This window comes from Hoplias malabaricus, chromosome 2, assembly GCF_029633855.1.
Source record: "Hoplias malabaricus isolate fHopMal1 chromosome 2, fHopMal1.hap1, whole genome shotgun sequence".
NCBI lineage: Eukaryota > Metazoa > Chordata > Actinopteri > Characiformes > Erythrinidae > Hoplias > Hoplias malabaricus.
Genome location: NC_089801.1, coordinates 263,920 through 276,452, shown reverse-complemented (window position 1 = coordinate 276,452; position 12,533 = coordinate 263,920). Strand labels below are relative to the sequence as shown.

Below are 12,533 nucleotides of genomic sequence, written 5' to 3'. Positions count from 1 at the left end.
CAATCCATGATGTACTGCCATATCAGTACATTTAACATTTCATTTCTAACATAACTTCTGTGGCCATTCAATTACACAGTACTGAAAAAGTGGTTAATGAATGAATGAGAAAAACCCTCTCAGAGTAGAGACATAGTGCAGATGCCAGTGCCTGTAAGAACTACTGAAGAGCACAAGTACAAAAACGACATATAATTCTTATTACAGAGGGTTCTCCAAGGCCAGCTGTGAGGAGATGACATGTGGAAGTGAATAGGAAGGGTGGGCAGGCGAAGGCCCATTGTTCAGACACACTGGCATTACTCTGTTGCGCCCTTCTCTACCTCACTCTGCCTTTGCCCATAAGCAGTGATTTATGTTACCCTCTGCTGGAGGAGTCTCTAGTGATTGGGTAAATAAAAGTCCGCCAACATTCCCTTGGCTTCTAACCTCAGAATCCATCTCCCGTCAAACAGTAACACAGCACAGCATTAGCACAGACAGGCGGTTAAGGCCAAATGGCATTGCCAAACGGCTTTGTTTTCTGACATGAAAGCATACTTTGTTGTAATTGTTGCTCCATGTTTAAACATGAGAGAGTCTTGGAAAATTAAGGAGTGGGTGTCCCTCTTGTGAAAATTGAAGCAATTGCATTACAGCCGAGATATGGAGGCTACCAAATAACACAGGACTTTTATTAAAGAGTCAAATAATTAGTCAACTTTAAACATGTCAACACTGAACGTATGTCCATTTCCAAATTTACACTCAGTTTTGTTGAGTGTGTGTGTGTGTGTATGCGTGTGCGTGTTACCAATCCATTACCAGCACATGTCCCTAAAAATAATCTTTTCAACAGATGTTTACAGTGCCTTCCTCCAAAAACCTCTTTCAGTACAGCAGGCCACGTCCATCAAATGTCACCCCTTTAATCAGTACTTTGTGTATCTTCTCTGTGCAAAGATGATACTCTGAGTATTCTCCTATAAAGCTTAAAGAGACTGGAGCTGTCTTTGACCACTTCTCCAAACACAACCTATCCAAATTAGGAAGGCACCAAAAAGATTTTGGCATCTGGAACATTTTCCAAAGGGCTATTTCAGATTCAGCAAAAAACAAAAACAAGAAGTTTTTTTTACAGGACTCTGCTGGTGTCATACCTTGAAAATAAATGTAACGGTCCAAACTACTTAAAATATAGAAACAGAAAAACTTCAGTAAGGCAGTGGTGGGACTTAATAAAGTGTGGGAATGGCACAGTAATGCGTGGGAAAGCATTAATAAAGACTTGAAAAGCCATATTTAAATATCGCTTTCCCACACTTCAACACATCTCTTTCACACATTATTAATTAATTTACACACCCTTATTTATTTGGAAGCGATGTCATAAGAGAGGCTCTGTAAGGATGAAATAAGCCAAAAAACGGATTATAAAAAGCTATTTGCCTTTGCCACCCTCCAGCAGCGGTGAAGCAGTGGCAGGGTAAACAGCCATGTGAAACTCTTTGTAAATGAGGAACATTAGACTAGATTTATATGAGTTATCAACAGACAACCAGCTACTACTTTGCTTCATGTTTGATACCACCTTAAAAACACCACATCCCACTCAGTACATAGACCAGAGCAAGAAAATTACAACTGAAAGCATGTCTACTCTGCCATAACAAGAAATTACAAATGACCGTGCCAAAGTGCAAAGTATAGCTATAAAATAAAGCATAAACTGGTTTATATTCATTGGCATTTTTCCTATTTTTTTATTCCACCTTAAATCATGCCTGGGTGTTAGAATAACTGTTGCACCATTTAAGGTGGAATGAAAAATTCTGATAAGAAGCTTTGGTGCCAAAATATATTTTGTGTTTATTTATGTCACACCTTGTTTCCTCCCACTGTCCCACAGTGGATTGGCGAATCAAAAGTGTCCGTAGGTGTGAGTTTATGAGAGAATGTGTGGCGCCCCCTCCGGGGTGTGTTTCCGCCTTGTGCCCAGTGATTCCAGGTGGGCTCCGGCTCAGGGTCGCGGTGGATGCAGAGCCCAATGTCAAAACGGATACTGTAGATGGGGAACTATTTTTGAACTGATTTTGAGGTTTGCTTTGAATCACTGTTCTGCTGGAAAATGGATCGTAAGTCTTGCTGAATAAAACATAAAAGCCCAATAACAGCAACCAAATTCTATATCTTATTTCATAACAAATCTAACTAAATCTAAATCTACTAGTGCCTCTACTACCCTAACTGTGTGTGACAAAGTCCATACATGATACCTTTCTGCAGTCAATCCCATTCGCATGAGACCTACAACAGCCACAGCGTAAGAGAGAAGCTGAAGCTAGGTCAAATGTCACTGAGAGCTTTGTGGAAAAAGGTCTTGTAACTACAAAAACCATAGATGTTCTTATTGTTATTTCTGGCCTGGGTTTGATTGTGCTTTGCTGTTTTTCCTTTTTTTTTTTTTTTTTAAATACGTACATTTTTTTCGACAATCTAAAATATGCCATTACAGCTTGAGATAGGAATGTTCTCAGTGTCAGAGTGCCAGAGGAGCATGTTTGCTCTACTTTTCCAAACCTTATGGGAGTCTCTGGGCTTTGCGACAGCTACAGAGTCTTGGAAAATGGATTAATACATGGGTCAGGCTGTCTTTCAAACCGTAGCTATCAAGTCCAAAATGATGAAAGACAAAGTCGGTGCTAATGTTCCTCCACACAGAACACTTAAGTGCTTGATCTAGTTCACCTCTCTGGCCAAAAACATAAGGGCAATCAAAATAATTAAGTAAATAAGTAAAAAAAACATACTCCTAAAAGTGTATAGAGCTTTATTCTAATAGCTGTAACTAAGGTCTCCTCACAGGAATAAATGATCAGCTAGAAAGAATGAAATGTTAGTATTTAAGCAGTGGAAAGGGGCAGATCCAAGGTCAGTACAGACCCATGCTCAGATGCATTTCTCCCCAAGAGGGAGACAGATTACTCATAGATAAAGCGCAATGTGTGCCAGAATCAAGGCAGGGCTTCTTCGTTCTTGGAACTACAAAAGCAAATCTGTTTGTGTTTCCAGACACACTTTTTCATTAACAGAACCTACTGTCAAAAGCAAGATCTTTGTCCCACCCACCAGCAGGAGGCTGAAATGTCAAGGACCTATCAAAGTCAGCTTCACTCTCAGCATTACAACAGAGCTGCGGAATTTGGATAAATGACTATAAATGCCTTAGAATTTAAAGCTGACACTGGGAATTTTTCCAGATTATTACGAGCATTACACTTGTAGAGGACAACAGCGCTCAGAGCATGCAGCTAATAACCTTAAACAGCACTGAATGTGCAAGTAAAAGATTCAAATTGATTCAGTAATTAAATGTGTGCACAATATTTTTTCTATTAAATTAACACCTAGATAAATTCAAGCATTAATAAAAGTCAAAACCAGAGCAACACATTTTGACTAAATGTGGTATTTCTTCCTCAATAAGATCCCATAGATTCCATTTTCATCCTCTACTTTTCTGGAACAAAAATACCATCATCTGAAATCACAACTTGATTTGAGATATGTTTTATAATGTCTTTTAAGAAAAATGTTTTGTGTCACATCCAGAGACTTGCACTAAGGTCCTGCTTCTGAAATGACATTAGGACAAGCAACACCATGCAGAACGATTATTCTGGAGTCTTTCACTCATTGTAAAATGCTGTTTTTATTGCCATGGCATTTCAGAAATGGCAAATGAAAAAAAGAAATATATATTTTTCCTTTATTTACACATAAAAGGGATGCTAGGAGATTCAACTGTGTGGTCCATGTCTAGAAGGGCAATCGCCCGAGCCCATAAACCAGAGCTGACACATCTGTCATTCTACCCCCCACTTAAAATTCTTAACTTCATAACAAAACCCTTCTGGCCTCTCCTTTGCCAGATGCATTAAAAAAAAAAAAGGTTGGATGTGTAGCGGGAGATGGGCTTGCGTTACACACAGCACTGTTAATGCGCGATGTTGTTGGTCCCTTCTTCCTAAAGAGACAAACAGCAAAATATAGCCTCAAAGAACATGAATAGGGAAATAGAGTTATCTGTCAGAGTAAGCAAAGAGAGACTCAGTGTACGTCTCAATGTAGTGACTTTGGTGTGGTGTTAAAAAAAATAAAGTTCCAGGGAGAGAAACTTCCAGTTCTTAATGAAGGAGTAAAGTTGTAAGTTGGGTTCGTTTTGCTACTCCCTTCCTGATTGTACTGTGTGTGGCTGTGGCTGCAGTGCAGAGAATGATAGTTTCTTTCCCAGGGACAAGAATCACAACAGTATTATTATGTTCAGACCTGGAAAAGACAGTTATAGTGTGCAAGCTTTTTTCTCCCACAATGAAAAGGGAGACGCAATGGAATGCATTTGTAAATGCGTGTGTCTGAGACAGCGACAGACAGACAGACAGTGAGAGAGAGAGAGATAGAGTGGTGGTGAATGAGAGCCAGAGAGACGACTAGGTAGTCTTAGGGAAACCCAGAGCAGAGACGTGTGTTCCACGCTTATGTCCAGAATCTTGGGTCTAATCCTTCAAGAGATGCAACACCAAGAGAAAAGACAAAAAAAAGTGAGCTGGGGCTTTCCCAAACCTTAATATGAACATCTGACATGCATTAGGCCCAACACTGGTTCAGCCAGACTCTAGAGTGTGGGGATAGGCAGACTGGCCAGGAGAATGAGAGATGGACAGAAACACCCATGATTAACTTAAGCAAAATCTGGGACCCAGCCAGGTAAGTGATTTTTTAAAAGCAAGTTATAGCATTTCAGTATCAAATATAACAGACAGTTAAATTGCTGCAGCTATGCAAGGTTAGCCAGATACCCTAGAGAGATTTTTTGAGTCAACAATATAATGTGTATTTATGATTCTATAGATTAATTCCTGGAGCGCTTCGTGAAATGCGAACAGCTTGAAAACAAAAGACCAGAGAATTAAAGCTGTAGGTCATTGATAAAACAATGACTCCCTCTTGTGGCAAAAGCCTAAGTCACCGTAGATATTTTACATTTCTGCACAAACCTACCCAGTAAACAAGGAACGTCCCTGGACGTTCAAAGTAGGTCTAAAAGTAGTCTGTCCGTCAACGACATATTTTAAACGTCAATGGACGTCCAAAATGCGTTTTATAAAAGTAATTTATTTCGGGACCAATTAATAACGTCAATGCACGTCCAAAATACGTGTAAAAGTCGTATTGTCAATGTGTTTGGACGTCTTTTCGACTTTCATTTTCAACCTTAAGAGAACGTTGATTAGACGGCAGTCATTACGTTATTTCAACGTTGAATCAACGGCTAATTGTTTACTGGGTAGCGACCTCTCCTTGCAAATAATGTTAATTTTTGTATGTTGAATTCAAACATGCATGTGTTGTTCAGCAGCAATACTTTAATGAAGTAATAAATCATGTGTCACTGTGCGACTAGACTTTTTAAAGCATTTGTTGTGTCAATAAAACAAATATGTCGTCAATTATATAAAACTAGACTTCTGTTTGTAGTAGGAAATCTAGATTTAGTAACAGTATTTTATATATCGGTTTTATATAGTCACACTAAGGTAAAATATTCTGAAAAGCAAATATCCAGAAAACGCAGACTCCACATACCTTCACCACAAATTTCTGCATTCTGAAAACCTGCACCTGAAAAAAAAGATAATTTAAATATAAATTACATTTAATAAAACATTCAAGTAGAGTTGTAGGTGGTTTAATATTGCTAAGCTCTGTTTAGACTATGTGAATATAAATTAAGAATATGTTAAATGGGTGAATGTCTGTCCACAGGCAAAAGGGCCGGTAAGTGTGTATAACATCGTTATGATTCTGTTTTAGTTTCAGCAAAATGTGCCCAATAACTCGTTTTTTTAGCATTTAACTAAATAAAAGTCGAGTGACAGAAGACAAGACATTTTTATTCAGGCGGCTGTCCCACAAAGGGTCACACAGGATATCATTAAATAACAGCAATAGTACTAGCAAAAGTCCTCGTTCCTGGGCTTACTTTATCTCGCTCATAAATCCAATGGGACACAAAGCTAGATTCCTGAGTTAGCTAACGGTAGCTAGCTAGATAACATAAATCCAGAGTTGAGGACTGTGCAATAAGTGTCCCTCTGTTGTTTTACTATAGGACACGTTTGCTTTTGAGTTTATGTTCTCTGGATTCGCTGTTAAAACTTGCTTTGTGCATTAGCCCCGTGCTAATGTTAACGAAAACCAGCAAACAAACACATAACAGCTGACGTGAACTTTAATATTTACCGCGCTTTTCGAAAGCCGTCACGTGAAGCCAAAGACGCCAAAGCTCACGGTTGCTATAGAAAAATAGGTCGCTCTAATTTTGCCTGATTGCATCGTGTAGTTTTACTAAGAACAGCGCAGAATGTAGTAGCCCGTTATGTAGGAACTCTTTAAATTTTTTATTTAATTTTATGGCAATTTCTGTCAAGACCATGTACCTAACTTTGCTTTTAAATCTCGCTTGTAACAGGGAAATAAGCAGCCTATCTATGACGAGGTCCGTTTGGGGCACGTCTTCAACGCCAAGAAAGACCGAATCTCCAAATGCTGCCTAGTCCCAAATCAGAGGACTGGACGACGTAAAATTAGCTTTACATCCAAAAATTGTATTGTGTATAATAGAAAATCAATTATTTTTTATTATAAGCTGCAATATTCTCAGTCTTAATGCACTATTTGTGTGTACAAGGCAGTTTCTATCTAGTGCCCTTCATAGGGAGCAGGAAGCCGTTTGACACTGGGCCTGTAGTGGTCCCTTCCCCGACCGGTGGATGCTGTGTTTTCACACAAACTGGAGAAATAGCGTAACTTTTCTGCTCCTGTGTCGGTGTAATGCGGACTGCTGTTGCGATTATTGATTGAAAACGTTTGTACTAATGCTTAACATGATAAACGTTTATCCTCCTAGCGGTTTAAAGAATTGTTTTGCGATTGTTTCTTGTGTGTTTTGATTAACGTTAACCATCACATGCTCCAAAAAGATAACAAGCGCAAAATGAACAGATAACGCCATGGGTGAGCATTTCCACTTTGAAACATCTTTCTTACATCATAACCCTAAAGAGCCAGTCCAGTCAACTTGAGGGTGGGGCTTTGACGGTGCAGTCGAGTGACAGAGGGGTGAAAGAATATAAAGGTGGGGACTAATTGCATATTCACAAATTCAGAGGTACTGAATGAGGGCAAAATGTAGTTTTACATACAACACAGTTCTAAAGATGTATTTGATGAACAGAGATGGGTTTTTAGAGATTTAAACTATAATCAAGTGGGTTTAAAAACTGCTGTGAATGTTCGTGTACAAGGTAGAACCAAATCTGTCCCCACAGAGGAGCAGTGATGTCTCGGGTGTGCAAGAAAAAGTTGTCTGTTTGCACAGACGAACCCCTTGCTCAAACAGAAGTGGGCCAGAAGGTTACGTTAATGCACCACCTGCTTTCCTCATGTTATGGCCCATTTGGAAGACTGAAACAAATCCACAACAATGTAGGAGGACACGTTGTGACCACTTCGACCTCAGCAGTACTTCTTAAATCAATGACCCTGCATGATCCACTGCTCAAACTGATAGCAACATCCATTATTAACCACACAGCACGATTCAGCGACTGTGGTTTGTTCACAGGCATCTTTTGCCTTAGCCTTATTGAAAACAGCAAAAGGCTGAACCTCAGGGCTACCACAGCAAGCCGAGTGTACAAGCATCTGTTGCAAGAATCAGTCAGATATCTTGAGTCAGATGAATGTGGCTGCAAGGTTAAGGTGGATTTCAGCAGTATACGTTACCTGCAGGTTTTAGCCCACAGTGTGATCACTAGTAAAAGAGCATGCATGTTGAGTCCTGATGAGGCTCAGCATATCACCTCTCTGACCATAAAAGCGTTTCTTCAGTCTGTTCCCTCTGAGGCATCCGGCAGAACTTGCTTTGGCAGGACAGCGACAGTGCCTTTAGAAGGCCATCCGGTGAAGGACTCTGCAGTTTTTTCAGGGCTGTTAGTGAGCATGCCCCCGCTGCAACCTACAGACCTAAAGAGGCCGGGGCCCGGTCCCTATAAACTAGTGTTATTCAGTGCATCTTTGTCGGGTGACCTCTCTGAAATTGGAGAGGCAACACTGGAGATTCACAAAGGAGTAAATTCAGACGTGGCTCTCTTGGAGCAGCTGCTGAAACTTGGAGAGCAAGCAGTCAGGGATGGTGTGGGTCTCTTTGCATGTCAGAAAGTGATTCATCCAGTCCTACAGCACTACCTGAGGGAACATGGGCTGGTGATTATCGAGAGGCTTGGAGCTGCTCTAATGGAGCCAATTGCCCAAATGACAGGTTTGATTCTTTTTTTGTTTGTTTGTTGCTGCTTACATTGTCTTACATGTCTACATTGGTCCACCCTGCAGATGTAAAGTCAGAGACTGTACCTCATTTGTTGCTGCACAGTTTGCGAACCCTCCCTAGTCCTTCATTAGTGGATGCAGGATCTTGTTGGTTGAATGTTTTTCATTGGTAGACTCTTCTCTCTGTCCAGCAGTGAGACTGAGGGGTTCAAAAACTCCAGCAGCACTGCTGTGTCTGATCCACTGTCCCTTTGCTCCTTATGTCCCCTGTCTTTGTCCCACCCCACACCTGTGAAGTATCATTTTCTTAGTGACAAATATTTCCCAGGGGGCGGCACGGTGGCGCAGCAGGTAGTGTTGCAGTCACACAGCTCCAGGGACCTTCGATTCCCGCACCAGGTCACTGTCTGTGAAGAGTGGGTGTGTTCTCCCTGTGTCTGCGTGGGTTACCTCTGGGTGCTCCAGTTTTCTCCCACAGTCCAAAAACACGTTGGTAGCTGGATTGGTGACTCAAAAGTGTCCGTAGGTGTGAGTGTGTCTGTGTTGCACTGTGAAGGACTGGCGCCCCCTCCAGAGTGTATTCCCGCTTTGCGCCCAATGATTCCAGGTAGGCTCTGGACCCACCGCGACCCAGAACATCTTATTTATTCATTTGTTACAGATTACAGCGTTACAGATAATGAATGAACGAATGAATGAAATACTTCCCAGGTGCTTTGTATCTGTCCTCATTTTCGTATCTGTCCTTGGCTTGTACTACTTTGTATTTCATGTATTTTCCCATACTCTGTGTTGTCTTTGTGTTTAATAAAATCCACCTCACATTGTTTTTCCTGCCTCATCCTCATCCCGTTACAGAAATTCACACATGTAAATGACTGTAAGACATTCTTAAAGTGCTTTACATGTGCTTTCACTTGTTTAACACAAACTCAGATGTGGTGAGACTCTATATATTTGGAAAATATTATGTTACCTACGTTCAATATCACCCTGTATATGAGTAACTGTTTGAAATCATTGATTCTCCGTCATGATTTAGGGGCCGTAATCGTAGCCTCTGCCTACTCTCCAGTCCCAGCCCAAGCGTATGGACAGTTGGGAGGACTTTGTCTCCAGCGCAGAGGATCTCAAGAGCTGCTGCAGCTCCTTCCTTTTGGAGAGGCAGTGGTTACCACAATGCTGCTCTGCCACAGGAATGAAACCATGTTAGATGAGCTGAAGGTTAGTATACGGTTCCACTCATGAAAAGCAAATACCTAATATAAATATAGACTATTCATTTATGGGTTGTCCTGACATTATTTTCTCTTTTATGTTCTGTGAAAGATGACGTGTCAGAGAGCGGAGCATGTACTGAGGCTGATTCTTAAGGAGCCTTACGCACTGTTAGGGGGGGGCTGTACAGAGACACTGCTGTCTGCTTACATTAGATACACGGTACACAGTTGTGTTCATTAAAGATTACAGACAAGGGTGTCAGATTCCATTGGCTGTTTAGTGCCTTTATCTTCTAATGCACTATATATTATAACAAGGCAGGAGCTCCCCCTGGACAATAGTCACTAGTCAATCATAGGGCAATATGGTTACTTAAATATCAAAATTATTCAAAATGCACGCTCTTGTCCCAGTACCCTATGTCCCATTTATTCTTAGTGTGAAGGTACCATTTGCACTACATTAGCTCTGAGTTGGCATTGCATTAAATGGGGGGCTTACTAATTAGCTGATGTTTTTATTCAGATGTAATAAACGGGGAAAAATGTTAAAATGCTAAATGATAACCCCCACCAAGTCTGGAGTCTGACATTCCTGCCGAACTGTTTTTACATAAACGCTTTGAGCTATGAATTTAAGTGCATTTTAAAAGTCATATATTTGGTTTTTATTCCCAACAGAGTCAGCTCAACGCCACTGAAGTCGCTCCAGCTCTAGGCTGCTCACATTCTGAGTTCCTGCTTTGTACAGAGGCATTCTGCCAGTCTTTGCAGTCTTTGGCTTTGTCTCTAGAGCAAGATGGTCAGCACTGCCTCATGGACTTGACCCATGCTCATCGCTGGGTGACACCAGTGGACCCGGTCTCCCAGACCAGTGCCGTGCAGTCTTGCAGCTGTGGCCTGATAAAGGACAGGCCAGGTCTGGACAAGAGCTCTTTAAATACAGAGTGCACACCTTTCCTTCCAAAATTCCCTGATGAAGCCGACTGTCAATCAAAACTCCTGGACTCATTTACTGCCAAGATCAAAGCTTTAGATATTGCAGTAGAGGTGGCGAGTATTTTACTTGATGTGAAATGTGCTGTCAAAGATGTGAATTAATTTAACACTTAGTGAAGTTAGAAATGTTGATTTACTTTGATAATCATAGGAATTAGTTAATTCTGTATTGACATATAACATAAAATAATGCAGCTTATTATTCTAGTCAAATAAGTAGCGCTGTACACAAAACAGCTAATATTAGCAATAAGCATTTTTAGGGTTAGTTAATGTTTTTTTTTTTGTTTAAACGTGGTTTAGAATTTAAACATGAATGAGGAACATGGGGGCGGCCCGGTGGAGCAGCAGGTAGTGTTGCAGTCACACAGCTCCAGGGGCCTGGAGGTTGTGGGTTCGATTCCCGCTGCGGGTGACTGTCTGTGACCTGGATCCAGACTGGAAAACACTGAGGAGGAGCTGCATATTACAGTTGAGTTGGTGTGTTCTCTCTGTATCTGAGTGGGTTTCCTCCGGGTGACTGTCTGTGAGGAGTTGGTGTGTTCTCCCTGTGTCTGCGTGGGTTTCCTCCCACAGTCCAAAAATTGGATTGGTGACCCAAAAGTGTCTGTAGGTGTGTGTGTGTCTGTGTTGCCCTGTGAAGGACTGGTGCCCACTCCAGGGTGTACTCCTGCCTTGCGCCCAATGATTCCAGGTAGGCTCTGGACCCACTGCGACCCTGAACTGAATAAGCGCATACAGATAATGAATGAATGAATGAGGAACATGGGTTCTTGGAAGATGCGGGTTAAATTGCGGTTTAAATCCAGTTACTAGAGTTCTATTTTCTCAGGTTTAACGCAGTTTAATTATTTATTAATATGCAGCTCCTCCTCAGTGTTTTCCAGTCCTATCTGTTCACTGAGACTACCCCAGTCACACAGAATTCTACCAACCTGAGAGAGTTGAGATGTGAGAAGCCAAATTACCACTCCTTTTCCAACTGTGGCTAACACAAAACCACCAGACAGAGAACACAGATTGCCCAAATCTGCTCGCAGCTGTAGTGGATGGTAGGTGTCCTGTATGGTCACCAGTCCATCCCAGGGCATTTCATTCACCCCATGCACTTACACACTTCCCCAATGGGCAACTTTACACAGCCAGTCCACTTACCAACATGTGACTGTCACAGTGACCCAAGGCAGGATTTGAACCTGTGTGAAAACAAGTACATTTCTGCACATTTAAGAACACAGAAGTAAATATGAACATAAAATATGGCCTGTGCAAAAGTTGCACAATGTATTTTATTTAATTCAAATTAGGATGCAGATTGTGCAAGGGTGTCCAAACGTTTGAATTTGAGTGTATGCTTTTTAAGAGACCCTAATATGGCTGTGTGTAGTTATATGTGCTCAGAATGCTACGAATTTGGGGCAAGTAACTGACAACATTGCTTCCCAAGTTCTGTGTTTGGACCCAAAAGGCTTCACCCCACAGAGTTTTGAAAAAAGAAATTATTAAAAATATTATTTGATATAAATGACAATTATTTACTTTCCCTGAACTCATCATCAGGATCAGTCTAAACTTGTACTGTTTAACTTAAGTGTAGCAAAATGTATTAGAAATTTAAGGTGGGCATTTCTTCATTCATTCATTCATTATCTGTAACCGCTTATCCAGCCCAGGGTCGCGGTGGGTCCAGAGCCTACCCACAAGGCGGGAATACACCCTGGAGGGGGCGCCAGTCCTTCACAGGGCAACACAGACACACACACACATTCACTCACACCTACAGACACTTTTGAGTCACTACCACAAAGTTACCACCTACCAAGGTGTGTTTTCGGACTGTGGGAGGAAACCGGAGCACCCGCAGGAAACCCACACAGACACAGGAAGAACACACCACACTCCTCACAGACAGTCACCCAGAGCGGGAATCAAATCCACAACCTC

The 12,533-nt window shown here is 41.4% G+C and overlaps 2 protein-coding genes across 5 annotated transcripts in view; one reads left to right on the top strand and one right to left on the bottom strand.

Moving 5' to 3' along the window:
- slx4ip (SLX4 interacting protein) overlaps nucleotides 1-6,423 on the bottom strand; it is a 37,812-nt gene extending 31,389 nt beyond the window's left edge. The window contains exons 1-2 of one of the 2 annotated variants that reach the window (XM_066651435.1): nucleotides 6,283-6,423; nucleotides 5,626-5,661 (exon numbers count right to left, since the gene is read on the bottom strand). In XM_066651435.1, the coding sequence (XP_066507532.1) occupies nucleotides 5,626-5,646 (21 nt within the window). In that variant the 5' untranslated portion in view covers nucleotides 5,647-5,661; nucleotides 6,283-6,423. Of the gene's footprint in view, nucleotides 1-5,625; nucleotides 5,662-6,022; nucleotides 6,233-6,282 lie in introns of those variants that run through there. The other variant, XM_066651426.1, reaches the window with a different exon arrangement.
- mkks (MKKS centrosomal shuttling protein) lies at nucleotides 6,264-12,531 on the top strand. Of its 3 annotated transcripts, none has more exons than XM_066651415.1 (5): nucleotides 6,264-7,056; nucleotides 7,371-8,362; nucleotides 9,413-9,594; nucleotides 9,700-9,810; nucleotides 10,272-12,531. In XM_066651415.1, exons 2-5 carry the CDS (start codon nucleotides 7,381-7,383, stop codon nucleotides 10,689-10,691), a joined length of 1,695 nt encoding a protein of 564 aa, XP_066507512.1. In that variant the 5' UTR covers nucleotides 6,264-7,056; nucleotides 7,371-7,380; the 3' UTR covers nucleotides 10,692-12,531. The 3 variants fall into 3 exon arrangements, with proteins under 3 accessions (XP_066507512.1, XP_066507504.1, XP_066507495.1); XM_066651407.1 differs by having other exon boundaries at nucleotides 6,264-7,177; XM_066651398.1 differs by having other exon boundaries at nucleotides 6,264-6,420; nucleotides 6,512-8,362; nucleotides 10,272-12,530.
- Nucleotides 12,532-12,533: the final 2 nt, after the last annotated feature.

Excerpts from the sequence above, each read along its gene's own strand:
- mkks (XM_066651415.1), top strand. The coding sequence starts at position 7,381 with ATGTCTCGGGTGTGCAAGAAAAAGTTGTCTGTTTGCACAGACGAACCC. Across the intron at positions 8,363-9,412 it reads GCCAATTGCCCAAATGACAG|GGGCCGTAATCGTAGCCTCT; the intron begins GTTTGATTCTTT and ends GTCATGATTTAG. Across the intron at positions 9,811-10,271 it reads CTGCTTACATTAGATACACG|AGTCAGCTCAACGCCACTGA; the intron begins GTACACAGTTGT and ends TATTCCCAACAG.